Raw genomic sequence first — 16,692 nt, forward strand, 5'->3', positions numbered from 1 at the left:
ACTTGGAAATGAAAATTGGCTAGATTTCAATTTGATTTATGTAAGTCAATGTTGTTTCTTATTTTATTCATAGGTTGTAAAGAAAGAGTATAAATTGATGGACCGTAAAATTTAGAACAATTATTTTTTCTACGTCACTTGACGGGTTTGGATGAGCTAATTGTTTTATATGATTGTAATAATTTTTCATATAGCGAAAATTTCTATTTTTGACGGTCCGTAATTTTTCTCCTATAAAATTTTCTAGAGGGGTATTTCTCAAATATGACATTGATGAGTTGCAGATAGAATTGGTTGAATTTATAACCATATGAACTAATTTTTTTGTTCTTGATCTTTAGTACATATCTATCGTTTGTGAAGGATATGTATTGTTACTCATCCCAATTGCCATTTTTCTTTGAAATGGTAGCCAAAATTATTTGGGAGTACGTTGATTCCACCCTTAAAATTCATGAAAGTTGCTATACGTATAGGATATGGGTAACGAGGGCAAACGTCCCCCTATATTGACCGTGTCAATAACTCACTATATGGGGAGCTTTATTCAAAATACATTACTACTTACACTTCAAAATGAATCAAATTGTACATCAATATGACATGGTAGAATTCACATAATTGATTGCTAATTTTACTGTAAGGTGAAACAGTTACTTAGTAGAGGCCTAGAAATAGAAACCAAGTAAAATCAAGGTGTAAAATTGCTTCAATTTATCTAGAACACAATATATTTTTATTAAAAAAATAAAATAGAATGCTATTAAAATTTAAAACTAACAAGATAAATACTACTTACGTGGACTAAACGACCTTAAACCCTATCAAAACTCTTATCTCATCCGAACTCTAACAACTTACTTAACAGGCAGTTTTGAGGTGAATTAAAAAATATATATATTTTTAATCCCTTTTACATTGAGAAAAATAAATCCGTGGGTCATACTGAATTAAACAGGATTAGAAATCAACGAGGGCCCGTTTGACAAAATTTTTATTTTTATCGGTACATTTTGTAGAAGAATTTTCTAAGTTATATTATGTTAGCTTCATCTTAAAACTCTTCGAATCAGATAAAGCATTTTAAAAAAATTATGCAAACGCGTTTAAAATTAACTTTTTAATCTCGCAAACAATATTTTACTTTTCAAATGTCTTGACGAATAAAGCCCTCAATAATTTAATATATGCACAAAACTACAAGGTTTCTCTTATCTACTTTTATAGAACTTCCTCGTGCGTAGTATGAGTCACGTACACATTGCAATGCAGTTCTACGGCACATTGTATTTATTAAGATTATAATATTTTCAAAAGATTCTTTATTTTCAAATAGCATATTTTATTATTTGGAAAATATCTATATAAAGACTTAAAATTTTAAAGTGTTCCAACAAACTCTTTATATTTAGCACTTAATTTAACTACTCTCAAAAAATATTTATTATTTTTCTCTATTTTTTATTTTAAAATTTTTTCCTTTAGTTTATTTAATTATTTTCTTACATTAAAAATTGAAATACTTTAAATGCATTTAATTATAGAGAGTGAATTTGGTTCTTCACTCTCAAAATTAAAATGTTAACTTAAAGAGTCTCTTGTAGTATAATTTTAAAGATTGACAATTTAAAATAGAGAGTATCTTATATTTAAAGAGTCTTTTGAAAATAATCTTAGAGGTTTTATCTTAAATGATCAAACTTATTAAGAGAATTAACACAAACAATTTATATATTTCTATATCCTTACCTTTATTTGATATGAAATTTTGTCTCTTAACATGTCATCGCAAGACGGTGGTTCATTCAAGCATACCATCTTGAAATTCATGTTCTCAATTTATTTATTTATTTTAGTTTAAATCGGATCAAATTGCCTTTTGAACATAATGGATTTTGATATCATATTAAAATTTGAGATTCCATCTTAAAACATTGGCCTTATTAAGAGGAATAACACAAATCATTATATGTGTCTATATTTAAATCTTTATTTGATTTGTATGTACTCGTTATAATTATTCGCGACATGGGTTTCACTAAAGCACCTGCTAACCCACTTTTTGCATACCATGTCACCACCAAGCCTCGACCTTTTAAGAGCTCTTTTGCCAAGCCTATGAGGGTCATCGTCTCCATGGCTAAGAAAAGTGTCGAAAACCTCACAGTTGCCGATTTCAAAGGCAAAAGATGGAGTTAAATGTCCCAATAGTCACTAACATAATGTCTATATCTTTGATTGCTCACTGAAATTTTAAGTGGTCGAATATTGGCCACTAACGATTTAAAGCGTCTTTCATTGCTCACTAAACTTTAAAAACAATTTTTATTGTTCACTAATTTTTTTTTTTTTTTTTTAAGAAAAAGAATTGCTTGCTCACTGAAGTTTGCAAGTGATCGAATTTTAGCCACTAAACTTATAAAAATGATGTCAGGCTGTTGTTCATTATATGTACTGCAAATGCACGAGTTTGCATAATGTAATATAGGGAACAAAAAAGTTCAGATCGTCGTTCCCACGAGATGATTACTCAATTACATAATAATTAAATTTAATTTTAACATTTTTTTTGTAGAATTTTAAGCTGTTTTTTTATTATTTGAAAAATTCAATTTTATTGTGTGTTTCGTTGTTAATATTAAATTTAATTAAAATTTGAATTAATTGAATTTAATATTAATAACAAAATACAAAATATGTTAAAATTAAAATTAACTACTATATAATTGAGTAATTATTTCTCATGGAATTGACAATTCGGACTCATATGTCTACTTTATTACTTTTATGCGACACATGCGCTTACGTTAAACATATTTTAACGAACAATAGGATGACACCATTTTTATAAGTTTAGTGACAAAATTCGACTCCTTAAACTTCAATGAATAATCAAAGATGCTTTTAAAAGTTTAGAGAGTAATGGAAGACTTTTCCAACATTTAGTGGGCAATGAAAGACACTTTAAATTTTTAGTGGCCAAAAATCAACTACCTTAAAGTTTAGTGCGTATTTGATACTCGTTAATTTATTTTATAGTTTGCTATGTATACCAGAAACTTTTTCATACTTTTAAACCACACATTCTTCTACAAATCACTATTCAAAACTATTTTTATTTTTACAACAATGGTTGTCAAACAAGCTCTTAATGATCAATTAAAGATTTTTTTTTTCCAAAGTTTAAGAAGCAATCAAGTCTTTTTCAAAATTTTTTGAGCAATTGAAGACGTAGCAATTTGTTAATGGTGTGATGGGGGCGCCACATGTGCTTTATGTTAGCCGCATCACAAATTCTATTAAAAGTTTGTAGCGGATGTTATGTGATTGAGTAGTATTCAACGTTTAGATAAGTTTAGTAACCAAAACTCGACATCTCAAATTTTAATAAGTAATTGGATACACGAACATAATTTCAGTGACCAATGTAAGAATTAACTCTAAAAAGGTGTTTATTAGAGATGATTTGAATTTTTGTTTTATTTTTCAATTATTTATTTAGGATTTATTTATAATTTTTTGAAAATTTTGAAACCATGATTGTAATTAGATACTTGGTATTTATCATCATCATCATTATTATTATTATTATTGCTTTTCTTTCTGTTTTATTTAAATTTGAGGATATATTCACTATTTCTCTCTTTCTTTCTTTTTTTTGTTAAGAAAATAGACGGCAGGAGAGTATGGCACCCTAAAAGTTTCACAGTAAGAATTTTGTGCTATTTAAAAAGATGGAGGGCTTTCCATTGCATACGCACTAAGGGGTGGGAAGTTTTTGTGCTGTTTAACCTTTACTAAATACCTCGAACAACTTCTTACTGTTTAAAATTAATTCCAAAACGTGTTTACTATCTAAATACTACTTATACAAAAAACATGTTTTATCAAAATTTTATTCTTTTAATACTATCACCAAAGTCAGTCCTGGGCACAGGCAAATGAGACATGTGCCTCAGGCCCAAAACTATAGTGGGCCTATTTTGGCCCAAAGTTTGTTTTATTATTTAATAACATTAAAAGAAGAAAAAGGAAAATAATTTTTTCATTAATTGTGAGATTATTGAGATATTTGTTTGTTGTTTTAATATTGAATTTTAAGTTAGCAATAACACACCGTTGAATTTTGCATTTACGTTGATTTTGAGGGCCTAATTTTTGAATTTTGCCTCCGACCCCGACGATCACAGGACCGACCCTGACTATCACTCAACTCAAACAAATAAATAATATTAAATTACATTTCGTTTCTCTCTCTCCTATTTTTAACTACACAATCTTTCATAAAATAATATTACACGTAACCAGAAAAATTTTCCTTCTTTTTCAATCATTTATTTAAAAAAAAAAAACACTATTCTACTCCTTTCCATTTCAAAATAAAAATGGGAATCAAACGGGACTAATACATGTAGAATTACCATATCAACATAGTACTAGTCTACCACTAAAGTACATTTCTACTTTCACGTTGAAACAAAAACAAGTCAAGCATCATACTTAGTGCTTGTTTGATAGGAATTTGGTTAATTGATTTTTTTAAATGTTAGAGATAAAGTGGATTTTATTTGTGAGAGAAAAATTCAAAAAATGACGGTTAGAATAGCGAAATAACGGTTAAAAAATTGATTTTAATTGATTTAAAGTCTGTACCAAACAAGCTCTTATACTACAAGAAACAATTCCCATAATTAATTACTAATTTTACAAAATTGTGAAAATTTAATTAAATTGAGTGTTCGAGTTTCAAATTCTACGAGTTCAAAAAACGTGTAAAGTGTGATTAGACAATAAGATTCGTATTTAGACACTTTTTGAAATACTGATATAAATAACAAGATAAGAGCAGCTTATGTGGACGGAGGATCTTAAAACCGAATATCATACCATGACACGAAAACTAACAACTTTGTTAGCTGGCAGTTTTTAAGGTTAATTACAAAATAGAATTTTTAAATCCCTTTTTCACATTTTAGAAAATAAAATCGTGGGCCGCCAGACAAGAGTCGGTACGAGGATTCCACTGTCTACTTCCTAATATACCGTGAGCCACACATGCAGATTGTATTTTTCAATGCTACGGCACATTGGCCATATTTTTATTATTTTTTTTGCAAACATATTCATTTTGTTGTATTATTTAAATTACAAAATTGTGGATTCTTCTAGAAACTTCGAAGAATTTGTGGCGAAGTGGCAACTGTGAAAAAACAGAAATCCTATGAAGAAAAGAAAAGAATAACGAATCGACAGGCTGAAAAAGATGTATGGTCATCATTCTGGCCTGATAATTACGAGTGCGTCTATAAATGAAGACAAGTAGGGATTCATGTAGATGCAAATTCCTACCCAAGTCAGAACCAATTCGCCGGATCGCCGCAGCGCGGAGGTTTCATCCTGCGAGATTGCTGTTATCAGTTTTAATGGGCGGTCAATCTAGAAAGTGGATGATAGTGGTGGCTACTATATGGATTCAGGCGTTTACAGGTACGAATTTCGACTTTTCGGCATATTCGTCGGAGTTGAAGGCGGTATTGGGAGTTTCGCAAGTGCAGTTGAACTATTTAGCGACGGCGTCGGACCTTGGCAAGGCGTTGGGGTGGTCGTCGGGACTGGCGTTGATGTACCTTCCCCTGTGGATGGTTATGTTCTTGGCTGCGGCAATGGGATTGATTGGGTATGGTGTGCAATGGCTTGTCATTAGGAATCTCATTGCCTTGCCATATTTTGTGGTCAGTCAGTTATTTTACTATTTTTTATTGCTTAATGGTTAATGCACCTCCAGCTTCTTATTGTGTTCAATTCCTCACCCACCCACCCTTTTTCAGTAATTTTGTGGAGGGTTAAAACCATGGTTTCACTCTAGTTTTTGTGGAATTTTACAGTGGGTTGTAGATTTCATTTTGTTCTAAGTTGACTGCTCTACTTAAAGTTTGCTGCAATTGGTCACTTTCATGTTTATTAATATGACTTAAAGAATATGGAATAACTGACCCCACAGTGTAGTTGATGTAATTGACAAATTTTTAGGCACTGACATCATCTCATACTAATGGATATGAACAAATTGTGACTAAATTATAAAAAAGTTTAGATTTATCGACAAATTTACAGTTTTGCTTCACTAAATTAAGGTGAAGTTTCGCTAGAAGATTAGCGATCACCGGTGTATTTAAATAGTGGTTCAGAGTAAATTATGCTGGGCCAACACACAGATGTCCAGTTCGCCAACTCAACTCACTTGACACTTATGTCCTTTCTTAGTGGAGCCTTGTTTAATTTATACGGGTTCAAAGAATGGTGAGATAATCTCTAGAGTGGAAAATGGGGAAACGTGCCACCAACCAAACGTTTCTGATGACATCTGCCTTATGTTCTTCTGGTCAATAGTTGACATGTTTGATTTGCATTAATGGCAGATGTATCATTCTCATAATTGCATTGGTTGATTTCAATTACGAAAACAAAAGAAAAAGCAATGTTGAGAGCTTTAAGTTGTTTCTAGCAAACGTTAATTTCTCAATAAAAGAAACGACGGCCCCATAGGCCCATGCAGACAAAATAGGTAGTAGTTATGGAGTTTTATAGTAGTGGCTATTGAGGATATGTTGTACAGTTTATTCTCTCTGTTTTTTTTCTCTTTCTAAACATGTCCGTAATTTTTTTTCTTAAACACATAATTTCAACACCTATTCATGATTTTTACGGTGATGCAACTTAGCCATTGTTTGGTTTAAATAAAAATATATTTTTTAAGTTATGGATCCCATAAAATATGTAATTAAAAAAGTGTAACTTCTTGAATTTAATTTTAATCCACTTCTTTAGTGGAACCGAAGAGAGACTTAATCCTGTTTAATTGCAACTGGTAAGAACATAAAGGTTTTAATAATTTATACCATGATTGTGATTAGGAAACTTAAGATGTAAATATCAAGAAGTTCAATCTTGATTGTAGATTGCTTTCTCAAGTTTAAGGTTCATTCTATGTTAAAAAATCAGAACTATTGCTGTTGGATTCTGTAAAGGCCTCCTAAAAACAATCACAAATTATGTAACTGATAATATGAAACTAAAGAAAAAGAAAAGAAAACCATTACTAAAGTAGAATAATCCATCTACTGTAATGGTCTAGATTAAGAGTAATTCTTAAACTATTTTTTTTAATAGTTATCTTCAAAGTCAGCAAACATACATAAACTGTCTTATTAGCTGGAAATGTAATCATGAATTCGTTTTGCTGCAATTTTTCTCTGTTGCAGGTATTTTTATTGTGCTTATTAGCTGGATGTAGCATCTGTTGGTTCAACACAGTATGTTTTGTTCTCTGCATAAAGAATTTCCCGGGTACTCGACCGCTTGCTCTTGCTCTTACAGTGAGTTTTAATGGAGTAAGTGCTGCGTTATACAATCTTGCTGCAAAGTCGCTAAACCCTTCTTCTACATCATTGTATCTTCTTCTCAATGCATTCATTCCCCTTTTCACATCCATTGCAGCGGTAATCCCCATTCTTCTCCAACCACCCGTAGATCCTCTCTCCCCAGATGCTGTCAAACGAGAGCAATTAACATTCCTTAAACTGAACTTACTGGCCGTCATCACAGGCCTCTATCTTCTCTTCCTCCACTCATCAAACGCATCAACTGCTCGTTTTCTATTTGCGGGTGCCATTTTTCTCCTCATTCTCCCTTTAGGCATCCCAGGTATAATCTATGCTAGAGATTGGTTCAAGCGCACAATCTACAAGAGCTTCCAGTTAGAGGGGTCCGGTTTTATGCTTGTGGATGCTGATGATCTTGAACTACATAAAGAGCTCCTCAGTCGGGAGAATAGTGTAGCCAATGGACTAATTTACACTGCTAATGTCGAGGATTCTGTTCATGGTGTGTCTAGACAAAACACTAGAGCCAGTGAAGGGTGTTCTTGTGAGACAGTATTAAGCCAAGATCGACTGGTAATGCTTGGTGAAGAGCACAAGGCAAAAATGCTTCTTTCCAGGATAGATTTTTGGTTATATTATCTAGCATATTTTTGTGGGGGCACAATTGGACTTGTGTACAGTAATAATCTTGGGCAGATAGCACAATCACTTGGACAAAGTTCAATGACTTCAAGGCTCATCACAATGTATTCATCCTTCTCCTTCTTTGGCCGTTTGCTTTCAGCAACTCCGGACTTCATACGAACGTAAGTAAACAAAAATGACTTCATGTTTGGCTGCGTAGAGTCAGGATTCAGAGTTAGAACTCTTAAAAAAATATATATATATCATTTCCGTAGGAATGATCTATTTCCAATTAGTAGTTACCAATTTTTCGTAAAGGACCCAGAACCACCCTAAGATCGAGCTCCTCCGTTTCCTTGCTGCCATACTGCTTTCAAGTTCCTGAATAGTAGTAAGACTAAAAATGAGGCCAAAAAATAGAATGTCAATGATTTGCTCATGCAATTCACACTTGGTAGTGTCTAGCCATAGAGCACGTTGAAGTTTTGAATTCAAGTCTACAGCCACCCATTTTCAAAATTTTTCATGTGTTAGGCCTCTGATAAAAAAATGAATTGAGCAGCTTAACCTTTTAGATGAGGTGGTTTCACATATAGGACTAAGCATCAAATGCATAAAGGAGTTTTAACGCCCTGAAATATTTCCATGTCTGCAGGAAGTTCTACTTTGCAAGAACTGGGTGGCTGGTCATTGCGCTTTTGCCTACACCAATTGCCTTCTTCTTGCTTGCTGCAACTGACGCGGAGATGGCACTCCAGGCAGGCACGGCTCTTATTGGATTAAGCTCGGGATTCATATTTGCTGCTGCTGTTTCAATAACATCCGAGATTTTCGGACCAAACAGTGTAGGAGTCAACCACAACATTCTCATCACAAACATCCCTGTTGGTTCACTTGTCTACGGCTTTCTTGCTGCTACTTTTTATGATTCTAATGCTGAGTCTAGGCCAGGACTCATGACTGACTCTCTGGTTTGCATGGGAAGAAAATGCTATTTCTTGACTTTCGTATCGTGGGGTTGCATTTCTATCTTGGGGCTGGCCTCGAGTTTGATACTATTCTTGAGAACTAGGCTTGCCTATGACAGATTTGAAAGAAATAGATTGTCAACAATATTGGTTAATAATTGTGATTACAGAGTAAATAATCAAGTGTAAATCGAAGTTTGTAGATTTGTTGATCATTTTTTTTTTTACTCACGGTGAAAAATTATTGAGATCGTTTTTTGTTACTTATTTTCTTGATTATAATTAAACCTATTTATGCTTGTAACCATGGTTGTAAGCTGGCAATCATGTACCAATAGTCAACAAGCAAGTTGGCGATTTTGCAATTCAAGAAGTTGTTCACGGGCAATTCCACATTTTTGAGAGATTTCTTGATTCTTGATACCTTGTTGAAGCACTCACGGTGTACTACATATGGTTCGTAGGGAAACATTATAAACTTCTTATTTCCTAACTTTCTTTTATTATTTTCATAAATATTAGTTTAATATTATTTAAATTCATCTAAATCCACTTTTCCTATATTGAATTACAAAATCTATTAATGAATTTATTTATTTTTCATTGTATATATATAAGAAATGAACTGAACATTCATCTCATGCTAACCATCAATGACATATTTATTTGTGGATTATAATTTAAATTAAATAAATAATATTATATAATACAATTGAAGTGTACACGTGTCACATTCTATTTAACCCAAATAGAAAGTAATTAATATTTAATTGAATAAAATAAATAACACACAGCAAAGCCTAACAGTGGAGGAGCTTTGGCACGAACCCATCAACATGCATATCCTCCCCTTTTAAACCTTCCATAAAAATTATTACTCTTTGAGCCCAAACTCAAGTCTCACATTCGAGCTATATCAAGTAAACAATCTGAATATGGGGTGGCATATTTTAGGTGCAAGCAACCCATTCTTTGCCTTAATTTCTTATTCACCTGAAAATACTTTTGAACGAGTAAATATAGTACCATAATCTACTATATTAAAGAAAACGACACCACCTTTGTTATAATCATCATTTTGAATTAGAATTCAATCTTGTTATATTGACAGAGTCAATGACAAATTCAATTACATAATGGATACGTGTCAATGCATGATTGAACATTTTGATTAGAAAAATAAAAATACAACAACCAATCACATCCTGCCACAATACCCTATCACCTCACCTCCTGTCATTGACCCTAGCCAAGGAGCATTATTCATTAGAATTTTCCTTATGTGAATTCTCTTCGAATGAGAATGAAACCACAAGATTTGGATAAAATTTTACATGCCTTTGTTAATTCCTCTAGAATAGTTTAAATAATTAATGGCTAACAATTTTTCATAAACTTAAGACCACAATTAACTGACTCCAAAATAATAGCTAACAATTGCTAACAAATGCTTGACCCATTTTCCTGTACGTGCACATTATTTGACAAAGTGGACTAGGTCAAGAATCTCCCTGCATGCACGTATCAATACCTCCCCCTCAAGTGGACACTTGACCCCAAGGTCCACACTTGGATACTGCTTCAGGAGGTCTTCGATGTTTCTCACTTGCACTTGCTTTATCTTCACACGGGTTGTCCTCTATCATCTCTTCACAGGTAATTTTGCTCGTGTTTGTGCATCCCTCAAGCAGTAAAAGTTGTGATATTTGGCACTTGTGAGCAGCATTAAACCTATCATTTCAAATTTTCAATCGAAACAGAGACCCTGTACTCTCCATTTCTGCATTTCATCCCACGTGAGCCTCATGTTGGAATGGATAGCATTGGAGTTGGCAGGGTCAGCTGCGACCCGTTGGCTGGAAGTGGCCGTGTGAAACTCTGTTGGCGTAGCAGCTGTTCATCTCGCATCCGAGCAAGGCTGATAGCTTCCTTCAATGTCCATGGTTTGAACATACGAATTCCTTCAGCTATCTCCGGTTTGAGTCCACCCATGAAAGTTCCTACCAATGCCTTCTGAATCCAACCTTGTACACGGTTGCCTAGCTTTTCAAATTCCCACTGATATTCTCGCAAGGAACCTCTTGCAAAATATGTGAGAGAGCTTCATCAAAATCTTCTCCATCAATGGGTCCGAATCGAGCCCATAGTTCTTTCTCAAAGATTTCCCATGTCACTGACCGGCCCACCTCTCTATAAGCTCGACGCATCCATTGCCACCTCTAGTTGGCTTCTCCTTCAAGATGGAAGGAAGCCAAAGATAGCCTCGCCTCTAGTTGTCTGTCTAGCCTTGATACTCGAAGAATTGAGCCACTCGATTGAACCATTCGGTTGGATCATCTTCGGCGTAGTTCGAAAATTCCACTTTGGCCATCTTTGATGAGAATAATTGTCTCCCACCATTACCGTCCTCTTAGTTCTTCTCGTTGTTTGTATCCTCTTTGTATGTTCTCGAGAATTCCTTCCCTTTCATGGTTGTTGTGACTAGGCGACGCCTTGGATGACAACAAAGCTTCTGAGATCTTGTTGATTGTATCCTCCAATTGGTGCAGTTTGTTAGACACGGCCAATTTAATCCGTTGCATGCCTTCCTGTACTCCGCCGAGTCCAACCTCCAGGACCTCAATTCTCTCTTTGTTGGATGCCATAGTGATAAAGCTCTAATACCAATGATAGGTCCCAATTAGAAGTTTGATAGTAACTGCTAACAGAATTCTCTTTGGGTGAGAATGAAACCACAAGATTTGGATAAAATTTTACATGCCTTTATTAATTCCTCTGGAAGAGTTTAAATAATTAATGGCTAACAAATTTTTCTAAACTTAAGACCACGATTAACTGACTCCAAAATAATAGCTAAAAACTCCTAACAAATGCTTGATCCATTTTCGTGCACGTGCACATTATTTGACAGAGCGGATTAGATCTTCAAGATCCAACTGATCTCCCTCCATGCGCACGTATCATGATGTGAATCAGATCATTGTTGTTGTATAAGAATTGTCATGAATTTTGTGAAACTTTTGACATTTGATGTTATTGATGTTAAGGGGTTGTTTGAGCCAATTTTTTTTTGTTTTTAAAGATGTATTTTGCAATAGTTTTATAGTGGAAAATATGTGGTTGAAAAATAAGGAAAAATTTTGGATTAACGTGTAATATTATTTTATTGAACAATGTGTTATTGAAATTGAGTCAAGTCATTTTTCAAGGATGCATTTTGATTAAAAAAAAAAAAAAAAAAATGGAGCTCAAACAAGGGGCTAAAGCCATATTTAGCGCTGTACCAATCTTTGCACCAAACCAAAATTCATCGTCAACCATTACACAAAATGTATGGTGTTTAACCATTTTCTTTCCCTTTTTATTCTTAATAATTTATTTAGTTGAAATATTATTTATTTAATTATTTTATAAATACATAAATTCAATTCCTTCTTGAATAATCCTAGCGAGTTCCCCGGACTCCATGGTCACTGATCTCGAGGCCGAGGTCACATGTGGTATACCCGAGGCCCCTGCTCCGCCATTGTCAGGGACATGAGCTCGAGCTCGAGCATCAGCCATAAAACCCCCTGGGGTGCCGGTGTGGGTGATGGATGCGAATTTCTTTGACTTAGCAGCTGAGTCAATGTGGCGACCTATTGTCTGAGCTCTTCAAAGGCTACGGTAGTGACGACTGCCGGCTGGGGCTCTGGCACTTCTGATGATTCCTCTTGAGGAACAGGGATATCCTCAGGAGGGGGTTGGTTTGGAGCGGATGAGCTTGCGGGTGGAAGACCTGATCGTGTGTTTACCATGACTTTTGGTAGCGGTTCCCACAGACGGCGCCAATGATGCTACCAAAAATCGTACCTGTAGATTTTCCGAGCTTGATGACTGATGATGAGCACGAACGTGATCTTCCGATACCTGAAACAAAGGCAATGAGGTGTGTTCTCGTCGCCCCTCCGATACTTAAGTCAGAAAGGGAAATATATGCGTGAGGCTATGTGCTGAAGAAAAATGTAAAACGTACCTGAATAATGGCCCAAGGCTCTGCTTTTATAGGAGTAGGTAGTGTACTCCTGGTAGGATTGTGTTGGTTGGATGTTTTTATCCAAGGGAATTTCTATTATAAAGAGTATCCTACTTGTAATGGAATTGTTTGACAAGTGGTGTAAGGGTTGATGTAAAATCCTTGGGTGTTTAGGTTTGTTAGTTAGGTACCCAGGTCTTACGAGGCATGTTGGTGGTGTATGTCTCGAGGACTGTTCTCGAGGACATTTAGGGAAGGTAAACGTGTCCTCGAGGTATCTCGACGACTACGATACCTCGAGGACTTGGGTTACCCCGAAGACCATAGAAGAGAAATGAGGTGGGGGTATGTATTGAGTCCTCGGAGATAAACTCCTCGGGTATATCAATATTGGCATAGTCAGTATAGTTTTGAAAGGATATTCCCATTCCCTTAAATTTTTATGTACAATTAAACTATCATTTGAATTTTTTACTTCTATAAAATTTGTTTATACTTTTTTATTCTCAAGAGAGAAGCATAGACCTCGACGAGTATGGACATCTTTAATAGATGGTGTTCGATTGTCTTCGTGAATGTAAAACGCAGACAACATAATGACTTCATTGTGTATTGAAAACGTACTTATGTCACTAGTGCATCACTAAATTGGTGGGGGACAAATCTATAATATACTAAATATCACATGTAGGGATAATCATTTTTTGGACGATTCTACCCCTATTTACATGCATGAATAATAATTAACATTGAAAATGAGATGAAGGATAAAAGCATATGCACGTATAATAATAATTAACATTGAAAAGAAGGTCAAGGATAAAATCAAAGTTGCTAGGTTCATGATTGCAGAAGTCAAAGAGTCCTATGACAACACACAAACATTAGTAGAAATAAAAACCTAAGTTCATGTACTCATATGGTAGTTCATGTACACACTTCTTTTTCTATATTCATTGATTCAAATTAATTAGATTTCATGTTCATGAATGAATTTGATTTTTGTCATGAGTTTTAGACATAAATAAATTAATCTCCCAACTATTTATATTATTTTCACAAATTGGTGGTTGTTAAAATTGTTTGGGGGGGGGGTAAGTTCATTCAATATCGACTCACCTCCATCAGAGACGCTACCAGAATGGGGCAAAATTGCCATTTCTTCAAGTCCAGTTGCGGATGCCAGAAGATATTTAACAAATTCCATTTCGGGCTCGACCCCTGAGAAAAGTAGCATATCCACCGTTTTGAGCTGGGCCAACAAGCAATCAGAGCTCTTTTGTGCTCGGAGATATTCTCCCACAGATTCCACAACATCGAAGGTGAATGCCTAAAAATGAAAGACATTCGTTAAATAGGTTCCCAAAGGGATATTGCACTGAAGACCAAAAAAACAGAACAAGATTAGAAATTGTCTTACTGTGATTTTAAGCTTCTGTAAATTGGGAGAGCTTCTAATCAAACAAAGAACACAAGAGATCTCCTCAATTTTTTCGAAATACATATCAGAGAGATGAAGAATTTTCAGAGTTTTCAAAGTGACCGGAAGGTTTCTGGGTAAACCATCCTCAGCGAGTTCCTAGAAGCAAAATATGCGGACGAAAAATTAGAGCCAATAGATAATAGTTGAAAGAAACAAGTTAAATTGCAAAAACTTTACTTTAGGATTGCAATATCCTTACCTCCAAAGCGAAAGCCTGCAGATGCAGTTTCTCAAGGGAAGGCAGACAACTTAGAGAGTCGATTAAATTGGACGAGAAGGATTTTCCTGTTTTGAACTCCATCGAAGAGAAAGATATAGAAACTTCCTCAAGAAGAGGGCTATTTTTGAAAGCGATGAATCTGAATACCCCGTGAAATTCTAGAAATTTCAATTTGGGAGAATCAATTTCAAGGCAATCGAAACTGGTGCAGTCAATCATCCTCAACCGTTCAAGCATCCGGCAAGCTGAGATAAAGCTTGCAAATGTTTCGTGCACAAGGTCAACATTCTGAAGATCGAGATTCAAAAGCTTATTAAATCCTTTGAATCCCGGTGGAGGGTTGAATACACATTTATAAAGTTTCAACTTTCTTAGCTGGTGAAAAGTGAATATACGAAAAGGTAACCTATGGCTGTCCCCCCGAGATATGTGAAGAGTGAAATCCTGGATAGTGTTGTTTTGCATAAGATCAACCCATTGATCAATATGGGGGCAACTTCTGAAAGCCGGGACCTGGAGGGCAAACTTAACTAAGGGTCCTCGATGAAGTTTTAGAATCGGGTACACGAGTTGCTCGAGTTTGTGATTTCCAAGAAACATCTGATCAAACCAAAAATCAAACACGAGTTCGGGACATGTTACCCATTTATACCTCCATTCTCTCGACAAAATACTCGTCCTCACTGCATCTCGTAATGGCAAACATCCCATGATATTGTCTATAATACTTCCCGGTAAATTGCTGATCAAATCCGCCTCAGATCTTCCACTACACATTCTAATGTCCTTACGAAGCAAATCTTCGAAACGAGAATCAGCAAAATTAATTTAATAACATGATCTTATATACTTGGTAGCAATTTTGATATAATTTATCGTAAAAATCACAAAAGATGAACTACACAAGGAAGAGATCACTGCTTCATAGCAAATGGTGAGCCAAAAACAATTGTCTCATTCCATACCAGAATTTAAGTGTCACAAAAATGCTAATGAACAATAAATTAGTATATAACAAGCTTAAGAACAGGACGTACAAGACAATCTTTTTCAATAATTATAACACCAATAATGTGGCAGAATTCACATAAAAGCACATTTAACCATGAACCCGCTACGTGTACAGAATAGGGCTTCACAGAAATCCTACAGACAACACACGAGGCGGGAGGTCGGCATTTTTTGCAATTCTTTATCACCCATGGGTCCGGCGTGGGGCCGATCTCATGTGTCTCTTCTGGGTTCTGTGAACACCTCCTCTGTACAAATGATTTTCCTCTTTAACCATACATCTCTTTTCTAGTGGAGCTTAAAGTTCAAAGCCAACTGACAAAATATGCCCTCCTAGGTAAATTTAGAGTCGCTTCGTGTGGTTATTCGAAGTAACTATATCCTTAACCATCACAACAAGCCATATTAGAGTATATTCCAATGTTCTTAAAATTAATTTTATTTCCTGACAAAACTTAATACCTAGAAATTTAACTTTTAAGAACAGCCAAACATAAGGCTAGCAAAATAAGTAGTTCTACTTCTCTATGAGAAATTATTTTTCTCAGGATAAAGAGAGATTTCCTTAAATAGATTCAGCATTAAAAACTTCCCACATTTTCTGGTGGTTGGTTAAAATAAGAAGAAAATGTTTCAACAAAAAATATGGCTCCGTTTGGTATATATTTTTTTCAAAACGTATTTTTCTCTCTCTTCTTTTCAACCACATATTTTTTATTAAAATAATATTACACGTAAATCAAAAAAATTTCCTTATTTTTCAACCACACATTTCCCATCAATTTACTATTCAAGAATGCATTTTTACATAAAAATGTCTTCCAAACACCCAAAATTATATTTACATATAGCCCCTATCTGGTTATGATATAAGTCTACAATCTAAATCAAAGTTAACAACAAATTTTAAACACACTTTTATTTAAACCACAATTTTCAACAGTACATTCTTTTATCAAAATCTATAAAAATCTAATTTCTATCAAAAT

The 16,692-nt window shown here is 34.5% G+C and overlaps 2 protein-coding genes across 3 annotated transcripts; one reads left to right on the top strand and one right to left on the bottom strand.

The window, feature by feature from the left end:
- The first annotated feature begins 5,238 nt into the window (after positions 1-5,238).
- Positions 5,239-9,301, top strand: LOC111379698 (protein NUCLEAR FUSION DEFECTIVE 4-like). 2 transcript variants are annotated; one of them, XM_023003126.1, is made up of 4 exons: positions 5,239-5,732; positions 7,263-7,347; positions 7,498-8,188; positions 8,662-9,301. In XM_023003126.1, the coding sequence occupies exons 1-4, from the start codon at positions 5,310-5,312 to the stop codon at positions 9,161-9,163; spliced, it is 1,701 nt and encodes a 566-aa protein (XP_022858894.1). In that variant the 5' UTR covers positions 5,239-5,309; the 3' UTR covers positions 9,164-9,301. The 2 variants fall into 2 exon arrangements, with proteins under 2 accessions (XP_022858894.1, XP_022858893.1); XM_023003125.1 differs by having other exon boundaries at positions 7,263-8,188.
- Positions 9,302-14,034: 4,733 nt separating this feature from the next.
- LOC111379697 (F-box/FBD/LRR-repeat protein At1g13570-like) lies at positions 14,035-16,367 on the bottom strand. Its single transcript, XM_023003124.1, has 3 exons — positions 14,672-16,367; positions 14,410-14,568; positions 14,035-14,319 (listed from the first exon to the last, which is right to left on the bottom strand). Exons 1-3 carry the CDS (start codon positions 15,467-15,469, stop codon positions 14,035-14,037), a joined length of 1,242 nt encoding a protein of 413 aa, XP_022858892.1. The 5' UTR covers positions 15,470-16,367.
- Between the last annotated feature and the right edge of the window lie 325 nt (positions 16,368-16,692).

This window comes from Olea europaea, unplaced genomic scaffold (genome assembly GCF_002742605.1).
Source record: "Olea europaea var. sylvestris unplaced genomic scaffold, O_europaea_v1 scaffold2023, whole genome shotgun sequence".
Classification (NCBI taxonomy): Eukaryota; Viridiplantae; Streptophyta; class Magnoliopsida; order Lamiales; family Oleaceae; genus Olea; species Olea europaea.